This window comes from Neltuma alba, unplaced genomic scaffold (genome assembly GCF_004799145.2).
Source record: "Neltuma alba isolate B1F8T4 unplaced genomic scaffold, ASM479914v2 tig00010374_pilon, whole genome shotgun sequence".
In the NCBI taxonomy this organism is placed as follows: domain Eukaryota; kingdom Viridiplantae; phylum Streptophyta; class Magnoliopsida; order Fabales; family Fabaceae; genus Neltuma; species Neltuma alba.
The window spans coordinates 183,848-208,839 of record NW_021635279.1 but is presented as its reverse complement, the minus strand read 5'-3'; the positions used below and the strand labels follow the sequence as shown (position 1 = coordinate 208,839).

Sequence of the window (24,992 nt, the reverse complement as noted above, 5' to 3'; positions counted from 1 at the left end):
TCATGTTAAACTCACCGGATCTGCTGCGTAAATTCAACTGCAACTCCCTCCCAACGTTGACTTTGATTCATTTGCGTGCGTGGGTGTGTAATTTTTTACTGCATGTATTATATATTGTAAGTATTTAAGAAATACCTTCGCCTTACGCATGATTCCGAGAAGAAGGAAAATGAAGAGGAGGAAACAAGAAGTATGGGTGGAAATTGGTCAGACGGAACCTAGCCTATTTCAAAACAGAAAAAAGCTCAGGTTTTTTAATGGCTTGTTTAGTTTAAGAAAAGTCTAGGCTTTTTGAAAAGCCTATTAAGCCTGTCAAGCCTATTTATTTATCTTAATTTTTATTTTGTACTTATATCTAGTTTTATTTTAAATTGTAATATATAATTATAATTTGTTTTCAATAATATTAACTTGTAATTAAGATTTAAAATATTACCTATGACATTAAAATTTAAGTAAAAGATGATAATAAAAAAATTATTATCATGTAGTATGTATATTTTACATTTTTTATCAGTATATCTATTTTTTACTTTGCATTTTGAAAATTTTAAAATTATAAGTTTTTTTAACAGGCTTAGACCAGGCCAAACCTTTATGCAGACCAGACTCAAGCTAGAAAAAGAAGCCTATAACAGGCCACAGGCCAGGCTCAGGTCAGCTTATTGCGAAATAAGCTTGGCCTGTTAAGGATAAAGCCTGGCCTGACATGCCTGACTTGTTTCCACCCCTACAGGGGAGGCCACAGGTGATGAATATAAAGTTTACTTGGAAGCCATGTCAACGCATATAGAGTGATTGGGTGATGACTCAAGATGAGTTGTACACCCGGTGGATTAATTTATTAAATACGAAAAAAATTAGGGACTGAGTTTCAACCGAGTTAAAAGTTGAGGGATTGAGTCATACTAAGTTATAGTTGAGGAAGCAAGTTGTAACTGTACTAAAAGTTAAGGGACCAAAAGATTAATTTGCCCAATTTTTTTTTACATATATACCCTTATTAATAGAGAAGATGCATAGGCAAGAATAAGTGAAAATTTTCTTACGATTAATGCAAAGCCATATGATCAATTAGGACTGAGAGTGAGAAAAAAAAAGGTACATTAAAATTTCAAATATCTCTAAAGTCTAATTATAAAAAGGACTATATCTATTAAAAAAACTGTAACTTATAAAAAGGAATAAAAAGAGTATATGATGTTGAGTTTAGTACAACTGAAAAGGATAATGTTAAAAATTACATGAATTAAAAATGACTTATATCTACAACCGAATGAAGTATTGCACTACCTTCAACTTTAGGTGACCAGGACACTTAAAAAGAATACTCTAAGGGTGAATTTACATCTTAAACCTCATTTGTTGATATCCAATTTTTGCCTTTTAATATTAATATTTAATATTTTACTTACGCTAAAAATAATTGCTGAATACAATATATGTCCGTTTTACATTGAACAAGTCTCCAACTTTAATTCATGACAATAGATTCGTCTTCTCTCAACACCTCACATGCACCTAATATAATCATCATGGGGACGGGTTAAAGAACATTGAATAGAATTTCATTCTTATGAAGTAAAAAGAAAATGACTAAAGAATTAAACCATTGTGTCAAATAAAAAGAAATGAATAGGATTCCATTCTAATCACAAACCTTTTTTTTTTTTTTTGCCAACCTAATCACAAACCATTATGTCTTAGCCCTATCATTTATTTATAAATAAAGTATGAGTTAATGTGTAAATTTACCTATAAATTTTTTTAATCGTATTGATCAACCTTGAAGTAGAAGGTGGTGCAATCTCATCTCTAGAGTCCAAAATGTTATTTGAAACCCCAAATTTTTTTTTTAATAAAATGTTGTTTGGACGAGTCTTGAGGCTATGAAAGTATGGGCCTTTGTGTGTGGTATAACATGTATGATTACTTTTACCAATAAGAGTTAGTTCAGTTGGTAAGGAGTTGATTCATAATCCATAAAATCATGAGTTCAAATTTTACTAGCAATCTATAAGTACTTCCTGTAAGCACTCTAAAAAGCATCACTTTGAGAACTGATTTAGAAAATATTTTTTTGAACTGATTTTACGTGCAATTTAGAAAGAAAGTGTTAGACTTTCTAAACCACCTTAATCTAGACTGATTCTAGGTGAAATCTAAAATGCTGTTTTTAATTTGTTTGAAAAGCATTTTTTACACAAACAATTGAGTTTTAATCTAGTCATAAGTTTTTTTAGAACCCGTTTGGAATAACTTATAAATAACATTTCAATTGTCATTTACAAAATATAAGATAAATATGTGGAGGAGCTAGCTTATGTAAGATGTGTTTTACAAAATATAAGATAAATATGTGAGAAGAGTTTTGTCTCAACTTATGTAAAATGTGATTATAAGTGACTTTAAATACTATTCCAAATAGGATTTTAAATGTCAATTAAAGTTTACGGAATACGAGGTAAGAATAATATTTTGTCATGTTGATGAGATGTTTTAAAAAAAATTATATTGAAAAGAATTTTATTGAATTTCCTCTCCTTAAGCCGTAACAAAGTCTTTTGTATCATAGTAGCTTGGCAAGGATGACTCCAAGGCACATCCAAATCCTGTCTTGATTCGTAGTGGTGTAGTTTAGCAGGATTTTTGGGGTTGATGTATAAAAATAATTCGGATGGAAGCATCTAATTAGCTGACAAGACCTAACAGGCCTAAGACACTTAATCCCTGTATCCAGAAGAGGAAAGTGACGAGGGAGACCAGATGCAGTTGATGTTTTGTTCCAAGTAATTTCATCCAATTTTAATTCAAAAAAGTTTTCTCCTTTTGATGTGCTGTGTTTTCATATACACCATTTTGATGTATTTTGATTACATGTGACTTATCAAATTTTTAATACTACATCCGTTTCCTAGTATAAAAGTTAATAGGAGATTAAAATTAATACTAAATATAATACTCTAATATATTTTGTTCCCGTTGTTATCCAAACTCACTCCATTAATTATGTCAAGAGAGTTTGTATTAAAGTGTAATTGTGATATTTTAGGAAAATTAATACATATTTTTAACAAATAACTAATTTAATTATTTTTTTAATCTATTCAAACTAATTAAAATTTTACATTGAGAATTGATATTGATTATGAGTTTCTTGTTTCCTCTTGTTTTGTTTTTTATTTACTATTTCTTGTGCTTACTATAAGAGTTAGTTTGGTATTTAATTTGATCCTAAATATAAAACTCAATCAACTTTATCTCTCATATTTATCTATCTTTTTCAAAGTAGTCATCTTTGTAGTAATTGCATATATTAAAGGTTTTATCAAATAATAATTCTAGTTAATACATATGATTAGCTAACTCAACTTAGTCAACTAACTTTTACAAATAACTAACTTAACAAATTTCTTTAATTTATTCAAATTAGTTAACTTATTTGCTAGCAAACGACGCGAGTAAAACGCTTTGAAATTACCAAGATGCCCTAATCGCGCACGAGGCATAAATCAACAGACCGTATTGTCGTTGTGACATGAGACTGAATGCTCGGCCATTCATCACGGAGTCGTCGCCTTGGGTCGTCTCCTTTCGTCTCCGCTTGAAACCTCAGTTCCTGAAGTGCCCACAGAACACGTAGCCCGGAGCCGAAACCTTCACCTTCTGATCTCCTTCCTAACTTCTCACATTCGCTAATGGTGGATCGGTCTTGCTTTAGCTCTTGCAGACACTGACTGGCGCTTATAATATTTTTCTGGCCAACCTAATGGGGGCCCTTTATAGATCTGGATTTCGAGTTCTGATTGTTCTAGCATGTCTGGGACTGTTAGGGATTGGCCCTGCTTTTGCTGACACTCGAGGGCCTAAGAACGTGCAAGTTGCGCTTCGGGCTAAGTGGTCGGGAACCCCGTTGCTTTTAGAAGCAGGGTACGTTGTCACTGTAATTTTCAAGTTCTTCACTTGATTCGAGAGTCATTTTGATAACTTGCTTACTCTACTTGCGTTTGTTAAAACTATTGCATCCCGTTTGCCAGCTAGAGAAAGCTATGTGAAATGGAAATGGGAAGGAAACTCGGTGTGTCACGTACTCATAATATGGAATAATAGGAGTAGACTTGTAAGTGGTGATAATTTGTGAAATTCTCCCCAATGTGCCTAGCCTTTGTATTTGCATTCTTTCAAAAATTACCATTTTAAGGTTTTTGTTCAGGCTCTATATTGCCTTTCTTAGATATATGGTAAGGAGAAAAAAAGAAAAGATTTTGGATCGTAAACTTATTTTATTGTTAATATTTGAATATTTTTGTGGCACAAAATATTTATACCCTGAGAATCTTAAATTTTAGTAGGAAGTGCTTATCTGGGATTTATTAGAAGAGAATATTATAACTGCTACTGAGGAAGCTTGATTCAAAGTCCTTAGCTTGCAAATTAGTTTATGAAAAAAGTTTTTCGGAATATGTAGTAGAAGTGAAGATTATGGAATTTGATTTATGTCTAAATCATTTAACTAGCTTTGTATATCTATATATTAATAAAATTTCTTGCAAGTCACACTCTTCACAAACTGTGGACAGCGTGCCCTGTTCCCTGGGTTTTGTGTAATGCACAAATCTAAAGATCTCATTCTATGTCTAAATATGAACGAACAACCCTTGAGGTTCATTTGGTTCTTAACTACTGTCACTTGTCCAATTTTATGGTATAAATGGAGACATAAAAATGCCAACAAAGTGATAATTTTCAATTTAGTTGGATTTCTATTCACTTCACGTGCCAAATCTAAATGTGGCTTGTGTTGCCTTCTCTATTATTTTTTTCTTTTTTCTTTTTTGAATGTTGGTAGAAACAGCAAACAATCTTTGAACTTGATCTAACTTCCTTATTTCACTTGTAAACAGCGAATTATTATCTAAAGAACAGGAAGACCTTTTTTGGGACTTCATTGAAGTTTGGTTACGTACTGAGAAGGATGCTGTTGATTCTCAAACAGCTAAAGATTGTCTCAAGAAAATTTTAGAATATGGAAAGCCTCTTTTGAGTGAACCATTGGCATCACTGCTTGAGTTCTCTCTTTTGCTGAGATCAGCATCCCCAAGGTTGGTGCTTTATCAGCAATTAGCAGATGAATCTCTTTCTTCTTTTCCTCTAGGTGATGAAAGTTACTCAAACAATAACAAAGTGGAGATTGGTGAAACAACAAAGGGTAATGAAACTACAAAGTCAGATATCCTGCATGATGATGTTAACCTGAGAAGTCCTGTGGGGAAATGCTGTTGGGTGGATACTGGTGCACATTTGTTTTTTGATGTTTCAGAACTAAACCTATGGATTCACAGGCCAGTTGAACCGTGAGTTCTGTTTTCTTTCCTTTGATGTCGTTGATCTGTTTTTGTCTTAGTATTATTTTCAATTACATGCTGCATAATGTCTCAAACGTTTATCTAATGTTACCAGGGTCAGTGATTCATTTCAGCAACCTGAAATATTTGATTTTGATCATGTCCATCTTGATTCAAGCATTGGAAGTCCTGTTGCTGTCCTCTATGGTGCTCCTGGAACTAACTGCTTTAAGGAGTTTCATTTTGCTCTTGTTAAAGCAGCTAAAGAGGTTCACTCCCTAACTTGTTGTTCTAATTATGTCATCATGGGAACATCATAAGCATTTTTTTTCCTCACATATTTCCAGAAAAGTGTGATTACAGTGGATAAGCATAAACTGTACTAGCCTTTAAATTGGATTTTCTTTCACGAGCACTTAATTTTATGTGATTGAACCATATGGGAATGATAATTTGATATCATATTCTAGAACTTGTGGAGATGAACAAGACATTAGGGAGTGGGTGAAAAGAGGTACATTTCTTATACAAGTAAGAAAAAATGTAAAAAAATTTAAGCTTGACATATGAGATATCAATCTTCTACATTTTCTAAACAGATTGATGTTGTAACTTATGTGATTGATGAGTTCTATCTATGGTTTTTGTAACATTGTCTTATTTTGAGGATTTGATATAGGCATAGCTTCTGAAAATGCATGGGAGGGAACTACAGATTTATCTGATTCATCAAGATTGGGAAAAAAACTGTTGATATTCCACTTACTGAAGTTTTAGTCCTTTACCGTGTGTGTGTTTATGTAATATTATATAGACTTATATGCCAACTTTTCTGATTGGTTTGCGGGGAACTTTGTTAATTTCTTCTTGATGGAGATGAGATAGATTAAAGGTTCATGTTTGATGTTCTAAGCATCTGGATATGCTTCTGGACTAAAGTTATGTAAGAGAAATTTATAGACTTAAAGTAGTGATATAACTGATGGTCAGATGGCCCATCTGGGTATATAACTTTACTGATGCATAAATAAGCTTTCATATTCGTATCTTTGAAAAGTATATGTTACTGATATTGTGAACTTTATGCTTCAATGGCCTTGACAAACTAAAGTCTTGGTTCATAGTTGTCCTATGCTTCTTTTTCATCTGTTTCATCTGCAACTAATGATATTTTGACCTGTGGATTTTTAGGGGAAAGTTAAGTATGTACTCAGACCAGTGTTGCCTGCGGGTTGTGAGGCAAATTCTGGCCATTGTGGTTCTGTTGGTACAGGCCAAACCTTAAACCTGGGTGGTTATGGTGTGGAGCTTGCTCTAAAGAATATGGAATATAAAGCCATGGATGACAGTACTGTAAAGAAAGGTTAGAATGATTAATACATGTGTAGAGTTTAGACTTTCTGTAGCCCATATGTTTTTATATTTTGAATGTAGAAGTTAATTTGCTAAAGGAGATAGGTACTTGTGGACTGTAAGCCTGATTTTATTACAAGGTAATTGTGCTGATTAGATAATGCATGTGTAGTAGGATGTGTCTTGATGTTCTTGTTAATAAATGTGTAGTAGCATGTGTCCTAAATCCATATATGCTAATGACATTTAATGTATTCAAGTTCTTGTTACTAAAACGATGAATTTGAAGCAGTTGGACATGAATGCTTATGTGGGAAGGTCAGGTTTGTGAAGAAAGAAGTCAATATGTTGTTTTCAATATTTTAATGTCTGAAATGAGACAAATTATTTATGGTTCTAACACTCGCTGGCTTGAGGTCAGACCTCGCTTGCTTGTGATTAGATTCTCTCCAGTCTTGGCATTCTAATGCTTGATAAATTTCTTTCTTGGTTGCAATGGTAGAGCGTTTGCTTAATGAGGTTGTGCCACTATGGGCCTTTATTTTTACCTAGCAACATGATGATTGCTATGCTTTTGAAAAAATATGGCGATTGTTATTGGAGTCTAGGATATTTTGGACATACTAATGGACGAAGGAAGCAATGATTGCTCTGTACCAACTGAAGCAAACTAAGTCATACTATGGCTTTTTGTCATTCTCTACACAGTTGTCCCAAGACCGAAATGGTTCTCTAATGGAGAATTTTTACATTCTTCAAGTTAATGTTTGTTGGTCTGTCCCCCATCACTTTATTAGGGGCTGACTGCTATGCTTTCTTATAATATCAAGCCACCAAACACATTGATGCTTCAATTGTAGTGGTTGCATAAACTTCGTAGCATGTCTCTCTAAATTCTCATTGTTGTTCTTCATATAGTTCACTTAAATAAACTAATCCTGAGCATTGATTGTTTTGACAATAATAGTTTAGTTATATTTGCAAATGATCTAATCAACCTTAGATGTTGGTTGCAGGTGTGACTTTGGAGGATCCCCGAACTGAAGATCTTAACCAAGACGTTAGAGGATTCATATTCTCCAAAATTCTGGTTTGTATAACCTTGAAAATCACTCTTATTTATATTGTATTGAAATCAACAAATGCTAAATATAAGCAGTGATGTTTATTGCCTTTTTTGTGTGTTAATCCATGTTATGGTTTCTGCGTGGAAAACTATGACAGTGATATCATACTAGAGGGGCAGATGAGTGGATTAAACAGTTCATAGTTATGTGAAGTATGCTTATTAGTGTTTCTGAATGATTCACAATATATTTTACTGAATAGCATTTTACATGATTTATAGGATGGGGGAGAATATTCCTAATTATTATAGATCTGATTTGGTTTCCCTAAATAGCTCCTAGAATCATGGGATAGGATAATAATCAGATATGATCAGATTTTATCTCAATCTGACCGTTACAGCATTTATGATTAAATGATCCTGGAATACAACATTTATGATTAAATGATCTAGGAGATTTAGGGTAAAATACTGGTTCATGGGCCGCTAATAGCCAGCCCACTTTCCCACACTCCCCCTCAAGCTGGTGAATAGATGTTGATCATTCCTAGCTTGTTTCTGAAACCTTCAAATTTTTCTTGAGTTAAGGACTTTGTCATCATGTCTGCAATCTGATATCTTGAGGGTATGTAGGCTAGGTCAATCACTTTATTGTCAATCTTTTCTTTGATGAAGTGACGATCTATTTCCACGTGCTTTGTGCGATCATGATGTACAGGATTGTTGGCAATTTTTATTGCTGAGAGATTATCACACCACACCTTTGTTGGTACCTTGCCTTCCATCTTTAACTCCTTAAGAAGCCTTACAAGCCATATCCCCTCACAAATACCTAGAGCTAAAGCCCTATATTCTGATTCTGCTGAGCTTCTTGAAACTACCGGTTGCTTCTTGCTTCTCCAAGTTACTAAGTTTCCCCATACGTAGGAGCAATAACCAGTGGTGGATCGTCTATCCCTTTTAGAGCCTGCCCAGTCAGCATCTGTGAAGAGTTCCACTTCTTTAGAGTCACCTTTTGCAAAGAATAGTCCTTGTCCTGGAGTCTTTTTCAGATATCTTAAGATTCTGTAAATTGCCACCATATGTTCCTTTTGGGGACTGCTTGAGAATTGGCTTACTACACTAACAGGATAACAAATATCAGGCCTAGTGTGGGATAGGTAGATGAGCTTCCCCACTAGCCTTTGATACCTTTCTTTGTTTACTGCTTCTCCATCGGGTTTTATTGTCAGCTTTTGGTTTAGTTCCATTGGGGTGTTGGCTGGCCGAGATCCTAGCATCCCTGTTTCCTTTAGGAGGTCTAGTGTGTATTTTCGTGGGGATACACTTATCCCCCTTTTTGTTCGTGCCACTTCCATCCCAAGGAAATATCGTAGTGGGCCCAGGTCTTTTATTTCGAACTTTGTTGCTAAATTTTCCTTCAGCCTTGCAATTTCTTTTTCATCATTACCTGTCAATACTATATCATCAACATATACAATGAGAGCTGTTAGTTTGTCATCATAGTGCTTAATAAATAGTGTATCATCAGCCTGACATTGTTTGTAGCCTTGTCCCTTAATTGCTTGGGAGAATTTCTCAAACCAAGCTCTGGGGGACTGTTTTAGTCCATACAAAGATTTGTATAACCTGCAAACTTTCCCACAGTTTTTTGAATTTCTCATCCCCAAAGGGATTTTCATATAAACTTCTTCTTCTAGGTCTCCATTTAGGAAGGCATTTTTAATATCAAGTTGATGTAAAGACCAGTCCAAGTTTGCAGCAATAGACAATAGTACGTTCACAGTGTTGAGTTTTGCTACAGGAGCAAAGGTTTCTTGATAATCTATGCCATAGGTTTGAGTAAACCCTCTAGCAACTAACCGAGCCTTATATTTATTTATACTCCCATCTGGATTATATTTTACTGTGAATACCCATTTACTACTTACCATTGTCTTACCTTTAGGCAGATTTGTAATTTTCCAGGTTCTATTCTTATGTAGAGCTCTTAATTCCTCTTCGATGGCTCGCTTCCAATTTGGATCTGAAATAGCCTCATTGAAATTCTTAGGAATTTTCACATTTTCTACGTTAGCTACAAAAGTCTTTAGATGAGGAGAGAGCTTAGCATAAGACACATACTTACTGATAGGATGCTGAGTACAGCTCCTTTTACCTTTTCTTAAAGCAATGGGCCAATGGAGATCTTCAGGACTAGGTTGAGGTGCAGAATCATGATTCTGTGTTGGATTAGTTGTGGGCCTTTGTTCAGTGTTTTGCTGTTCTTCGCTGTGATAGGTGATTCTATGAGTTTTCAGTCATATCTTGATCAGAAATAGAGTTTAGGGGTTCAAAGAAGTTTCTGTTTTGAGGTACAGGCCTGTTTGGGTAGTTTTCAGGTCTGGTTGGGGTTTGGCCAGTCCTTTCTGGGCTATTTTGGAGGCTGTGTTGAGGTTCTGGAGATGTGGCAGGTATAGATGGTGGGGTAATATGTATATCTAGAGGCATGGAAGGGTTTGTGTAGGTTAAAGGTTCTGTTTGCTTGTTAGAGTGATCACAAATTATCCAATTATTTCCCTGATTCTCCCCCTGAATAGGTGATTTGTGATAATATGGCTGTGTTTCAACAAATCTCACATTCATAGTAATATAGATTCGGTTAGTGATGGGAGAGTAGCATTTATATCCCTTTTGGTTTGAAGAGTAGCCAAGAAAAATGCATTTTATTGCTCTAGGATCCAGTTTCCCCCATGTTCATTGTAAACAAAAGCAGTGCAACCAAATACCTTTTTAGGTAAGGAGGTAAAGAGGGCAGAGTTGGGAAAATGCTCAAGAAGTGTCTGGAGAGGAGTTTTGAATTTTAGGACTTTGGAAGGCATGCGATTTATTAAATGTGTAGCAGTAAGTATAGCATCTCCCCAAAATCTTGAAGGAACATTTGTTTCAAACATGAGGGCTCTAGCTACTTCAAGTAGGTGCCTATTTTTTCTTTCAGAGATGCCATTTTGCTGTGGAGTGTAGGTGCAAGAGGTTTGATGATGGATACCATTAGTGGCTAAAAAATTTGTTAAAGAGGAATTTAAATACTCTTTGCCATTATCAGTTCGCAAAATCTGGATAGAGGTTTGGAATTGATTTTTAATAAAGGTATAGAAATTTTGAAAAAGCGAAAAAACCTCAGATTTATCTTTCATTAGAAAAACCCAAGTTAATCTTGTGTGGTCATCAATAAAGGTTACAAACCAACGAGCTTTGGAATGTGTTTCAGATTTAGATGGCCCCCAAACATCACTATGTATAAGGTAAAAGGGATGAGAAGGATTATATGGGTGAGAAGAATAAGTATTTCGAACTTGTTTGGCAAAATAGCAAGTGTCACAATGAAATTCAGCAATAGCAGTATTATTAATATTTGGAAATAAAACTTGCATATAGCATAGACTAGGGTGGCCTAATCTAGAATGCCACAACATTATTTCATCAAGAGGCATAGGGGATAAGACAGAGTGACAAATAGATTTTTGTAGGGAGGACCCTTGTATATAGTAAAGGCCATTCCATACTTTAGCAGCGCCAATCTTCTTCCCTAATGCCAAGTCCTGAAAAACACAGCTAGTGTTATCAAAAGTAACAAGACAGTGAAGGTTTTCAGCCACTTGTTGTACTGAGAGCAAGCTGCATTCAATCTCAGGAACATATAAGACATTATGCAGAGTAATATTAGGAGTAATGATCACAGTTCCTGAGCCCCTGACTTGAGCAAATTGCCCATTTGCAACTTCCACAGTTTTGTGTATGGAAAAATTACTAAAGTCAGAAAATAATTCTTTAAATCCAGTAATGTGATGAGTTGCGCAGAATCTATAATCCATAGATTTTAGATGTAGTCAGGCTATGAAAAACATGAGTGAGAGCAGTACCTGCATGGGCTAGAGTGACAGAAGGGGTAGTGTTCTCACTGTTAGGAGTAGAGGGCAGGTGCTTATCCAAAAATTTGCGCAGTAACAGCAACTCATCATGACTAATGGTTTCATTAGAGTTAACGCCTACTAGCATTCCCTTGCTGCCAGGTTTGCCCCTAGGTTTGTTGTTTGGAGGCTTGCCATGCAGCTTCCAGCACATTTCTCGAGTGTAACCACTCTTGTGACAGTGGTCACACCACTTATTACCCCTTTTTGCTTTGGGATCACTTTGTGGGCCATTGACAGCGAGAATAGAGGAGTTAGTTGAAGTAGAGGAAATATTAGAGGCAGTGATTAATACCTTTCGGCTTTCTTCAAATTTAACAGTGTTGAATGCTTCAAGTAGTGATGGAAGTGGCTTGAGACTCATGATTCTTGCTCGCACATCCTCATAGGAATCATCAAGACCAAGGAGAAACTTATAGCAGCGTTCTTGATCCACTAGTTTTTTGTAATACATGGCTGCTGCAGTGCTGGGCCATTCATGGACCTCATAGAGGTCTATTTGCTGCCAAAGTTTCATTAGAGCAGTATAATATTGGGTAATAGTTTGATCACCTTTGGTTAGGTCATGGAGTTGTCGCTTAACCTGAAACAAAGCTGCTGTGTTTTCAGTGACAGAATAGGTAACTTTAGCAGAATCCCAGATTTCTTTGGCTGTGGTGGCAAGAAGGTAGTTTTCTCCTATATCGGCGGTCATGGAGTTAATAAGCCATGCCATTACTAGGTTGTCTTCCGCACACCATGTTGCAAACTGGGAGTCGGTGGACGCTGGTGGAGCTTTAGTAAGATAGGTCTCCTTATTCCGTCCCCGAACAAACATCAACACGTATCTAGACCATTGTAGGTAATTATGCCCATTTAGGCGATGGGTAACCGGGAATTGGGAGAACGCATCAGACTGAGGGACTAGGGCTGGCGTCCCTTGCTGTGAGGGATCGGAGTTGCTGCCCTCAGCAGCGAAGGCGCGTGGCTGCAGAAGAGCAGCTTTGAACGCCATTGAGAATATTTTCAGATCAGTGCTCTGATACCATATTAGTGTTTCTGAATGATTCACAATATATTTTACTGAATAGCATTTTACATGATTTATAGGATGGGGGAGAATATTCCTAATTATTATAGATCTGATTTGGTTTCCCTAAATAGCTCCTAGAATCGTGGGATAGGATAATAATCAGATATGATCAGATTTTATCTCAATCTGACCGTTACAGCATTTATGATTAAATGATCCTGGAATACAACATTTATGATTAAATGATCTAGGAGATTTAGGGTAAAATACTGGTTCATGGGCCGCTAATAGCTAGCCCACTTTCCCATAATGCTGAAGAGCTTTTTTTTTTTTTTTTAAAATTGATAATGAAGTTTGATTGAGATTCTCTTACAGGAGAAGAAATTTCTAATGATCGGTATTGTGAATGATCAATATGTGTTACCAGACAAGATCTGAATATGTAGCTAATTTGTTTTTACAGTGCCTTGAAGATTGTGATCTTTAGAGTAGTCTGTTTAGAGTCTTTTCTGGGAACCTAGGTCTACTAGAGCCGGCAAGATATTTACTGCAAATTTTGTGGAGGGGACAGTGTGGAATATTCTTTGGTTGTGTACTCATGTTGCACAGCTGCAATCGTCAATCAAAATGATAATAAAATTGATGGAGATATTATGTATAGGATGTAAGATGGGGGTTTGAATTGGAGCAAGGCAATGAATGTCATTTGTGACCACTAAACTTGGGAGGAGGTTTTTGCGATAAGCATAATGAAATGCATGGCTATGATGACATGTAGAAAATACTGAGAAGGGGCGAATGTGGCACATTTGTCTTTTGCTTCCCGTTTTGTGTGTGTTATCTGTTATGTTCTTTGACTCATTGGAACATATTTATTTTTTTATTGAATTATACTTCACAACCCCTCCCCAAACTCAAACTCTCAGGTCACCAGATTTATGGATGATTTTGTTTTTGTCTACTTGCAGGAGCGCAAACCGGAGCTAACATCTGAGATAATGGCTTTTAGGGATTATCTATTATCATCGACTGTGTCAGACACTCTTGACGTTTGGGAACTAAAGGGTATGTTTCCCCATAATACTTGAATAAATTTGCTGATAACTGACTTCCTTTATACTTGGTTCAATTGATCTTTGTTCTCTTTATTTTTTCATGACAAACAGATTTAGGACATCAAACGGCTCAGAGAATAGTCAAGGCTTCTGATCCTCTGCAGTCAATGCAGGAAATTAATCAAAACTTCCCTAGCATAGTTTCTTCTCTGTCTCGCATGAAGGTACGTAATCTTGTTACTTGTGTTAAATGTTCAGATATTTAAAACAATTTTTTCCAAAGCAGTGTTTTCTTTAGTCCTTATTGAGCTGTGACATGTGACAGCTTGATGATTCTGTTAAAGACGAAATAATGGCAAACCAGCGCATGATTCCTCCTGGCAAGTCTTTAATGGCTCTCAATGGCGCTTTAGTCAATGTTGAAGATATAGACCTTTATCTGTAAGGCCTTTTCTCCTGCTGATTTCATTTTAATTATGCACCTATATTGTACCTTAGGTTGCTGCCATCCTTCTCCCTTCATCTTATTAATCTCCAAGGTTCTTTGATGTGTACATGCCAAAAGTTAGACTGAGGTCCATTGGGAAAGTTCTTTTTAGTTGCGTTGATTACGGCTGTGCTTTTTTAAAGAAGCTTATATATTGGGTGAATTTTTTGTATAATATTTTACCATCTTGAAAACATATTTTTTGTTCATAGTGATGCAGCCAATTCTATTGACGTTTGCTGGGTGTCTCCTATGAGTTTAGAACAATTTTTACAGATTATCTTTAAAGGGTTTAGAATAAGAAAGGAATGCAAAGGTTGTTGGAGCAATTCTTATAGATTACACAAACACCCTCTTGAACTAAAAGTTATACTATATCTTAGTCCACAATAACAATAAGCTTGACTTCACAGAGTGAGGATGAATGCATGGATTGACATTATTGCTATATCAACAACCAACTCTTAAGATATATTATTCACTAAGAGATTGTTTGATGACTTTCTTGAGTGTTCTTCCTGGTCTTTCTCCATATTTCTTCATAGGGCTAAAGATCATTTGCTTGAATCTCCTTATTGGTTCCTTTGTCAGCCTTCTTTGCACATGTACAACCCACTTTAAATGATTTTTTTACCATCTCTTCCTCGATAGATGCGATGCCAACTTTCCCTTGTGTATAATCATTGCTGATTGTTTTTCTGTCATGAACGCACATGTATCCCAACATCCTTGTCTGTTACTCCAATATTAATTTATTTTTTTCTAAAATATCCTCCATTAATCCAAACACGTTTTTTATGGTTGGTATTTTAATTAAAAAAATTGAACAAATGTGTATTTCAAACATGGAAGGGAGTATTGTGTAATTCCAGCAATATTCAAGAGTCATTTATAATTTATTCTAATTCTAATAATATTTTATTTTGTCTAGCTACCTTCATGTGAGATGTTTAAAATGCTTCTGTAGTAAACATCCATTGAACATATTATTCTATTGCTCACATTAGTCATCTTTGCTGACATTATTCTCAATTTATCATCATCATAGTCCTTTCATTACAAGCTCAGATAATGAATACTGAAAGGTTAAAAAATATCCCAACTTACCTCAAGACGTCTTCTCAGCTCAAAGAACATAGTTAATCAAGTTCAGCCTGGTGTCATAGCTCTCTTTGATAATTTTTCGTTTTTTTAGTGTGTTTGGACTCGTGGCTGAGATAATCTTTTGTTTGGATGAAAGTTTTCCATATATTAGTTTGAGATGGATGGTGATTAAGGAATCATTTCCCTGTTTGTTGTAGTTTATTTTTTATTCTTCCTTTTTTTGAGGTAATGATATTCATTTTTCATTCAAAATTTTTTCCATATTCTGATATTATATTCCTTTGATCATTTATTAGGTTAATAGACTTGGTCCATCAGGACCTGTTGTTGGCTGATCAATTCTCAAAATTAAAGGTGAACTCCCTCTGATCTTTTTTGTATGTTAGAATTTTCTTTGTACTGGACTGGTTTCTTGTTAACTTACTCCTGGTGTAATCTTTGTGGACAAATGAACAATTCTGGGGCACTAACGGTTGAGATTTCATACAATTGTATAATGGGGTAGATTGTACAGAAATAGTTTTTAGAAGAACAGTGACTAAGAAATTTTAGAATTTAAAAAAAAAAAAAGAGTAGTTACTAATATTAATCTGGCAACGAGAATGGTGCAATTAAATTTAATTTGGTATATGCTGAAATGGTTCCGAAAGAAAATTGATGTGTGCATTACATACAGAAGCTCGCATGTTATTGATACTGTCACTTTTAGTTTGTGCAAAATTTGTCTGCTATTTTTTTCCTTGTCTTTATATTGTTTTTCAAACTGAAAACTGTTACGAATTAGTGATACTCCCTCTGGTTCAAAATATAAGTATCAAATCTCGGAAGGGCCTTTTTTTTTTTTTTTAAATTATAATAAGCATCAATTTGGATTTGTATTTTTTTAATACATTTTGCCCTTAATAAATTATATGTCTCTCTCATCTTTTTTTTTCCTCATTCATTCTCTCTCGTCTCTCTGCTCACTCATTCTCTCTCTTACTTACCCTCCCCCTAAATAAAGGTGTTTTAGGAAATTAAGTTGCATTTTTTACATATTTATTGTCTTTGACCAATTTTAACCAACATCTTGAGTTGCATAATTTAATTATTTGATGCTTATCCCACTTTGTTCTTATTTATAAGTCACCTGTACGGAAAAATTTTGTTCATAAATATGGTAATTAATGAGCTTTTTCCAATTTTACTCTTGTTGACTTAATAAATGCAGAAAGACATAAAGCAAAAAGGCAAGAGGAAGTATAAAACATATTTTTAATGCCCTTTCTTTAATAAGGGCAGATGTGAAAAAAATTATCAGTTTAATGCATTTCTCGGTTTGCGTGCTTGGGATATAAGTGACTGATAGATGGAAACGAAGTGGTATTTTGAGCCAAAGGGAGTAATAGAGTACCTTTGAGTATTTGTTAGTTCTCTCTCACTCAATAGCAGCATTAGTAAAAAGGCAGCATTCACTGATGCTCTGCTAACATTAGTTTTGTAATACTGATATATTCCCATAATTGCAGATTCCTCATAGCACCATCCGGAAGCTACTCTCAACTTTACCTCCTTCAGAGTCGAATACATTCCGTGTTGACTTTCGTTCAACACATGTAAATTATCTTAACAACTTGGAAGAAGATGCCAAGTATAGAAGATGGAGGAGCAATTTAAATGAGGTGATTTAATTTTTGTAGGAAATAGAATAATATGGAGAATAATTCTCTTGTGTTTCATTGATCAGAATATACACATATATATACAAGTGAGAGGAGCCTCTGCATTAATGGCTCATTATGATAATATCATATCCTATCAAATCCTAATCATAATTACATAATATTTACATATCAAATCATATCATATCTCTACACTCCCCCTCAAGTTGGAGCATAAATGTTAAGCATGCCCAACTTGTCACACAGATAGTCAACACGAGTCCCATTTAGAGCTTTAGTTAGAAGGTCGCCTAATTGATCACTAGAACGCACATATCCAGTGGAGATGAAGTTCTCCTTAAGCTTGTCTCTGATAAAATGACAATCAATCTCAATATGTTTGGTACGTTCATGGAACACAGAATTGGAGGCTATATGTAGGGCAGCCTTATTGTCACACCACAACTTTGCTGGCAAAGTGGTTTTGAGGCCAACTTCCTTTAATAGCTGATATATCCAGATTATCTCACATACAGACTGTGTCATAGCTCGGTATTCTGCCTCTGCGCTCGATCTGGACACCACATTTTGTTTCTTGCTTTTCCAGGACACCAGATTCCCGCCCACAAAGACACAGTATCCTGTAGTAGACCGTCTCGTGGCCTTTGATCCACCGTGATCCGCATCACAAAAGCACTCAATGTCTGTATGGCCATGATTTTTGTATAATATCCCACGACCTGGACATCCCTTCAAATAATGTAACACGTGCTCCAAGGCTTCCCACTGTCTGACAGTCGGGGATGCCATGAACTGGCTTAGTACACTGACTGGATAAGTAATATCCGGACGAGTTACAGTGAGATAGTTTAACTTGCCAATCATTCTCCTGTACCTCTCAGGATTCTCAAATGGTTTGCTCTTCTGAGCCTCAAGCATTCGTTTCTCATCATCAAGAGAATCATCGAGTGGTATGCTTCCATCAGCGTCAAGGAGTGGGTTGTGAACCATAGGAAACTTAGTCGGTGCTGCTCCCAACTTTCCAGTTTCCTTCAGGAGGTCAAGAACATATTTGCGCTGTGTCAGTAATATGCCCTTCTTGCTTCTCATAACTTCAATATCTAGAAAGTATGTCAGAGAGCCCAGATCCTTCGTCTGAAAGTGGGAATTAAGAAAGGACTTGAGGGACGAGATGCCCGAACCATTACTGCCTGTGATCACAATGTCATCTACATATACCACCAAGAGAATCATGCCAGCCGCTGTTCTTTGATAAAATACAGAATGATCGCACTTGCTTTGGCTCATGCCAAATTTCTGATACCATGTAGGAAATAGAATAATATGGAGAATAATTCTCTTGTATTTCATTGATCAGAATATACACATATATATACAAGTGAGAGGAGCCTCTGTATTAATGGCTCATTATGATAATATCATATCCTATCAAATCCTAATCATAATTACATAATATTTACATATCAAATCATATCATATCTCTACAATTTTTAATGTATATTTGTAAGTGGTTACTTTATATTATTAAATTATCCATGTTGTAAAGTCTTACATGAATAAAATTTATATTTTTGTTTTGTTTAGATCTTGATGCCAGTCTTCCCCGGGCAGCTGCGTTACATCCGTAAAAACCTTTTTCATGCTATTTATGTTCTTGACCCAGCAACCACTTGTGGTCTTGAGGCATGTTTATTTTCTCCTCTGTAACACTTTCCTGCTGATGATTGTGTAAATTTTCGTTTGAAATCCCTCACTAATTGCTTATTTTCTGGAACCTTGCAGTCAATTGATATGATCTTGTCATTGTATGAAAATAATTTGCCAATGAGGTTTGGAATTGTGCTGTATTCTTCAAACTATGTCACAAAACAGATAGAAAATCGTTCTTCCAAGGAGAATGGAGATAACTCTGAGGACGACATATCAACTAAGGTAACTGCTCCCTTTTCCGTTTGTATTATTTATTTTAAACATCATGGAAAGCTGCTCCATTATGTGTTTGGATTTAACCTACTAATGTAGTGTTCTGTTTGCCCTTTTTTCCCAGATCATGCGTCTCTTCTTCTATATCAAAGAGAACTTTGGCATTCAAATGGCTTTCCAATTTTTGAGCAATGTATGAATTAAATGATCACTATTTTCAATTCACCATGTTTCCATGACCTTGTTGTACCACTGCTTTTAGGTAGACGAAAATGAAATTATATGCAAGTAAATGACTGCAAATTCAGAATACATATCAGTAAGAAAATTGAAAGATGCAGTTATATGTTGCACATGTGATTCTGTCCGTGTATCTTGAAATTAGCTTTTTCCACCTTAGCTGAAGATTTAAATCTGCTAAATTTGGCTGATTTGACTCATATATCATAACTGTATGTTATGATCTTTATTATTCACATTGTTTCCTTATCTGTTTATATTTATCATAACATTGTGTAATTTTTCTGGATACTTTGTAATTAGAAATACAGGTATACTATAGCACAAGAAAAGGCTCCTACTGTCCCAGTGGCTAGTTGTTTCTGGCTTCTTAAATGATTTACCCACACTATTAACTATGCAAGTGGTAAAATCAGAGCCAGAACCGAGAATAAATTATGAACATGAGATGAGGATACTATTATTCACTTTTCCCCCCATCTATTTTGATCTATTCAGCTGTCTGGAGAGTCATTGTATTAATAGTGGATAATTACCAAAATGACTCTTGAACCTATTGCCCAAGTGTTCTTAGTGCATGGTTTACCTCCCCCATGGAGTGTTTTGTAACTTATGTTGACAGTTGTTTTGAGAAATTTCAAATTGTTCTTGTTTGCAATCCTATTGAAGAACTTTTATTGTCCATCTTCATAGGTAAACAAATTGCGCACTGAGTCAGATGGCTCTGAAGATGCCCTTGAAGCGCACCATGTTGAAGGAGCATTTGTCGATACAATTTTGTGGGTTTTGTAGATTTTCTCATGGTTTTGTGTACTTTTGATGTTTCTCTATCGTGGTTCTTCTATACTAACAGTAACATTTTGTGTTTAATTGTTTTCTCTTTTACCTGTTAGATATAGAATTCCCTGAGTTAAAGTTGTTGTAATTTCTGTAGACCAAAGGTCAAATCTCCACCTAGTGAGATATTACTAAAGCTGGGGAAGGAACAAAAGTTGAAGGAGATGTCACAAGAAAGCTCCATGTTTGTCTTTAAGCTTGGTTTGTCTAAGTTACAATGTTCTCTGTTGATGAATGGACTTGTTATTGAACCAACTGAGGTAAAGCCTTAGATATTGAAATGTTTGCCTCTGCCTTGCTGCCTGATTTCTTATGTTGAGAATTCCATTGGCTTTTGGTAGGATAACTTTTTTAACACTTGTCCTTTGTAATTGATGTCAACAGGAGGCTCTTTTAAATGCCTTGAATGATGAGACTCCAAGAATACAGGAGCAAGTGTATTTTGGACATATAAATTCTCACACTGATGTGTTAGACAAGTTCCTATCAGAAGCTGGCATTCAACGCTACAATCCACGGGTATAATTACTAGATCTGTAAATTATAGGATACTCATGTAAGAACCCTGACTAACCCATTTTGCATGTTTCTTTGTCTTAGATTATTTCTGATAGTAAACCGAGATTCACATCTCTTTCTATGTTTAATTTTGGAGAAGGATCTCTGGCAAATGACATCAGCTACTTGCATTCACCTGGAAGTAAGCTATTTCCATTTTTCTTTTCGTTTTTTGTTTTTTGGGGGTCACGTTGCATTCTGTTTCTTTTCTTCACATGTTGGTGTTTTTGATTTACCCCAGCAATAGATGATTTGAAGCCTGTTACTCATCTTCTTGCTGTCGATATCACCTCAAGGAGTGGGATGAAATTGCTTCGTCAAGGCTTATTTTACCTGGTTATTATCATCACTTTTGTCAAATTTTCGTGGTCCTGCTTTTGCCTAATGATTTGTGAAGTTCCTTTGTTTTCCACAATATGCTGCAGATAGAAGGGTCTAAAAATGCTCGAGTAGGTGTTCTCTTTAGTGCCAATCAAAGTGCTGATTTGAGCCTTCGTTTTGTGAAGGCTTTTGGAATCACTGCATCATCATATAGGTCATTTTTTTTCCGTCTCTTTTTTTTTTTTTTTGAGTTTCTGCGTATTGATTAGTATTTAATTTTGTAGTTTCTCAAATACCCCTTTCCTATTCAAAGTTAAGTACCTTTTGTATTTGAGATGTTCTAATGCATGGGTTTATACAGCCATAAGAAGAATGCATTAGATTTCTTGGATCAACTGTGCTCATTCTATGAGCAGAACTACATCCTTCCATCAGTTGTGGCAGCTGACAGCACGGAAGCATTTATTGATAAGGTCTGTGAGCTTGCTGAGTCTAATGGGTTACCATCTAAGGCCTATCGACCTGCCCTTCATGAATTTTCCACTGGAGAAGTGAGAAAACATTTGATTAAGGTACTCCTTGTTGTTTTTTTTTGTGGACAATTGCATTCCAGTGCATGTCTGATCAGCTGATTCCACCCCCTGGGGCCTCAACTTGCTTCTAACTTTTTTATTTGACATTAGTAGCTGATGGATATTGTTCTAAACTGCTCTTAAACTTCCCCCTACTACTTCACCTCTTCGTTGACTAATTTCATGGAAATTTGTACAGTATTAGATCCAATCTCTAATCCTTTTTCATTTTCTTAATTGGAATTATGAAAATTTATAGAAGAGTCTACCTGTCACCAGGTGGGAACATTTTTGTATAGGGTGCTTGGGCTGGAATCGAGTGTCAATGCTGTCATCACCAATGGAAGGGTAAGGCTGTTTTAATGTTTCTGGCTATATGCTGTCCTTCCTGACCAATTATGATCTTTGATCTTCACTTCTTGTTTTTAAGTAGTGTTCCCCCCCCCCCCCTCACCTAATCTGACGTCAATATATCATCATTAACAAAATGTACGTACCAGTCATCCTGTTTTCTCACCTTAAGATTTTTATTTTATAGGTTACTTATCCTATTGATGAACATACATTTTTGAGTGATGATTTGCATCTTCTTGAATCGGTTGAGCTTAAGCACAGGACCAAACACATTCAGGAAATTATTGAAGAAGTGAAATGGCAGGATATTGACCCTGATTTGATAACAAGGTTTGATATAAGCTTCCAGTGTTTCTTGTTTTCCCTCTTTGATGTTTGTTGTGAGAGGATATCATGTCCTCTACTTGATGCTTCTTTTGTCTTTCCTAGTTCAATTTTTTATTAAAAAAATCGGCATTCTTAAGTTTGTAAGCTTAGCTTCCGAAGTAGAAAGATTTGAAGTTCTAATCCGTTTAGTGATTGTTTGGTGAAAAATGAGTTGTTTAAAAAGAACGTGGATAATTCAACATTAGCATTAACATTACATTGAAACATGGTATGGAAATAAATAGATTATGTCTTCTCTTTTTTCCTTTGCCTAAATTGGAGAGTTAGATAGTGTTTAATTGCATCTAGCAGTGACATATTAGCTAGTTGGGTGGCTTTTGAATCCGTTTGTATTGGGTGGGTCAAACTCAACATCTAGATATGCTAAATTTCAATGGAAAAACGTTGTATAATCTGAATTCTCCCATGAACCTTTTCCTGTATGGGCATCCCTCTACTGATTGACCCATCCATTTGGATGGATATCCGATGCATCCAATCTGCAGTGGGTACAGGGTCTGTGATGACAATAGTATTGCTGGAGTGATTTTGCGCTCTGAGTAGAAGCAGAGAATAATGCTTGCTTGATTTAGGTCCGTGTAATAGCAGCATAATGGTAGGTTTTGGCTGGGTTGAATTGGTGACTTATTGGGCCAAACCGGACAGATCTACTGGATATCTGTGATCCACTTAGTAAACTATGAGTACATTTTTACATACTGGTGTTCAATATACATCTAGCACCCATACTAGATATAACACAACATTTTTTCAACTATATTGATATGTTGTTCATTTTGCCATGTGACTTGTGTCATGGTATGCATATTATATTACGCATTCGGGGCAGTATTGGTTTGGAATTTTGTAGCCAGATGCACATGTTTTGGTAAGTGACCGACAGAGTTCAAGTGATATATTATCAAAGCTAACCGAGCTGAAATAGGATGACCTGAGATTCCCATTGTCTTATGAGTGATATGAAATACCGCCCATCATGACACCCTGACATCTCGAATGACAACCATCATCTTAACTTTTAGTTTACTAAATTTGGGTATCGTGAATGCTGATTGGCATCTTTGATGTTAGGGTAATGATAGCAGCATACGGAATACCTACTCAGTTTTAATCTTGGATGACAGCTGTCATCTTAATTTTCAGTTTACTAAATTCTGGTATCGTGAATGCTGATTGACATCTTGCATGTCAGGGTAATGATAACAGCATACAGAATACTTATTCAGTTTTAATCTTAATCCTTTTTGGAGCTCTGAATCAGTAGATGTGTGATTCAATCACTTTGGCTATGATTACAGCTAATGTGCGTTTTGATTTACGATTCTGTTCACAATTTCCTTTTTATCCTGTTTTAATCTTCTTGTTATATACCTTATACTATGTTAATCTGCTTCTCATTTCTTATTGTTCTATCATGCTGCCTTATTGATTTAATTTATCATCCTATCATGCTTTGGGTGCCACAAGTTCGATTTGGAGTTTTTAATGATATTTTGACGCTACATGGCTGTTATAGAGCAGCAAAAGCAACTTATAGTTGTTCAGCCTTTATCTCTTTTGGGCCAAATCATTATTGAATGGTTGCTTTTTTTGCCTGCAGCAAATTGATTAGTGATGTCATCATGATCTTATCTTCTTCAATGGCTTCAAGGAGTAGGAGTTCTGAAAGTGCTCGTTTTGAGATGTTGCACGATCAACATAGGTAATTTTAGTTACCTAGGATGCATTCAATCTACATAGAAAACAAGGGTGATTGATGGTAAAGGAGTGATTTACCCTGTTATCCATAATAATATTTCACTGTTTGTTCTTTGCAGTGCCATTATTCTAAATAATGAAAATTCTAGTATTCATATCGATGCTGTTCTTGATCCTTTAAGTCCAACCAGCCAAAGGTTATCTGGAATTCTTCGAGTTTTGTGGAAATACGTACAACCCAGCATGAGGATTGTATTGAATCCATTGGTCAGTTGATATCTATTATTCTACTCACATTTTTAATAACCAAACATATTGTTTTTTCATTATATAATGTGTTCATGTCATGCTTGAAGAGTTGCTTTTGCTTTTGAGATCAAGAAGGAAGAGAGAATCCTTTGCTCACCTAGAGTTTAAATGATAGCCAAAGTGTTGTTCTTGTGCCTAAATGGTGAATTTTCCCTTGATGAATGCTATAAATAATGTCGTTAACTTAATCTATTCACATTTCGTGTGCCAACTGGGAGGAGCTGCTCAACCTTTCTAATTATGTAAGGCCCTGGTTTTATGATTCGAGATTTGGAAAAATATATCTAAACTAAAGGAAAGTATAATATTTTATCTCTATATAATCATTGCATTTGATGTAGAGGTGCTATCTGGCAGAAATTGCATTTGACTGACTATTCATAATGTTTGCCTCCTGTATAACTCATTGTTTACATATTAATAATTAATTTTTGTTATAAAAAGTAGTCATTAATTTCATTAGAAAGCAAGATGTGCATGTGGGTTTTATAGGTCCTTGACCCTGTATTGTAAAAGTGATGTGTGGCGGGATTTGTATTTCAATGACTGTGTTTATGTTTTCTCCTGGATAAGTTACATTGTTCACAAATTAACATCTAACAACTGAAAGAAAAAGGTAGCAAGACCAACTTTCTTTCTCTTGATGTGCATTTGGTTTTCATGAATCCTTCAACCTTGAGCCTGTGATATGTATCTCCTATGTTTGTTAAGTAAGTGACTTGTATTTTCTATGAGCTATATTTTGTTTTAGTTCACT

General features: G+C 35.5%; 1 protein-coding gene across 2 annotated transcripts in view; it reads left to right on the top strand.

Annotated features, from left to right (window-relative positions):
• Window positions 1-3,548: 3,548 nt before the first annotated feature.
• Window positions 3,549-24,992, top strand: part of LOC114756166 (UDP-glucose:glycoprotein glucosyltransferase) — a 34,151-nt gene continuing 12,707 nt past the window's right edge. The window contains exons 1-24 of one of the 2 annotated variants that reach the window (XM_028945079.1): window positions 3,549-3,930; window positions 4,905-5,354; window positions 5,461-5,614; window positions 6,537-6,708; window positions 7,715-7,788; window positions 13,698-13,794; window positions 13,896-14,008; window positions 14,110-14,225; window positions 15,672-15,729; window positions 16,884-17,036; window positions 18,621-18,719; window positions 18,819-18,968; window positions 19,084-19,152; window positions 19,893-19,978; window positions 20,134-20,296; window positions 20,421-20,555; window positions 20,637-20,736; window positions 20,836-20,930; window positions 21,020-21,129; window positions 21,277-21,487; window positions 21,767-21,835; window positions 22,026-22,171; window positions 23,829-23,930; window positions 24,046-24,193. In XM_028945079.1, coding sequence (XP_028800912.1) covers window positions 3,770-3,930; window positions 4,905-5,354; window positions 5,461-5,614; window positions 6,537-6,708; window positions 7,715-7,788; window positions 13,698-13,794; window positions 13,896-14,008; window positions 14,110-14,225; window positions 15,672-15,729; window positions 16,884-17,036; window positions 18,621-18,719; window positions 18,819-18,968; window positions 19,084-19,152; window positions 19,893-19,978; window positions 20,134-20,296; window positions 20,421-20,555; window positions 20,637-20,736; window positions 20,836-20,930; window positions 21,020-21,129; window positions 21,277-21,487; window positions 21,767-21,835; window positions 22,026-22,171; window positions 23,829-23,930; window positions 24,046-24,193 — 3,231 coding nt within the window. In that variant the 5' untranslated portion in view covers window positions 3,549-3,769. The remainder of the gene's footprint in view (window positions 3,931-4,904; window positions 5,355-5,460; window positions 5,615-6,536; window positions 6,709-7,714; window positions 7,789-13,697; window positions 13,795-13,895; window positions 14,009-14,109; window positions 14,226-15,671; window positions 15,730-16,883; window positions 17,037-18,620; window positions 18,720-18,818; window positions 18,969-19,083; window positions 19,153-19,892; window positions 19,979-20,133; window positions 20,297-20,420; window positions 20,556-20,636; window positions 20,737-20,835; window positions 20,931-21,019; window positions 21,130-21,276; window positions 21,488-21,766; window positions 21,836-22,025; window positions 22,172-23,828; window positions 23,931-24,045; window positions 24,194-24,992) is intronic. The other variant, XM_028945078.1, reaches the window with a different exon arrangement.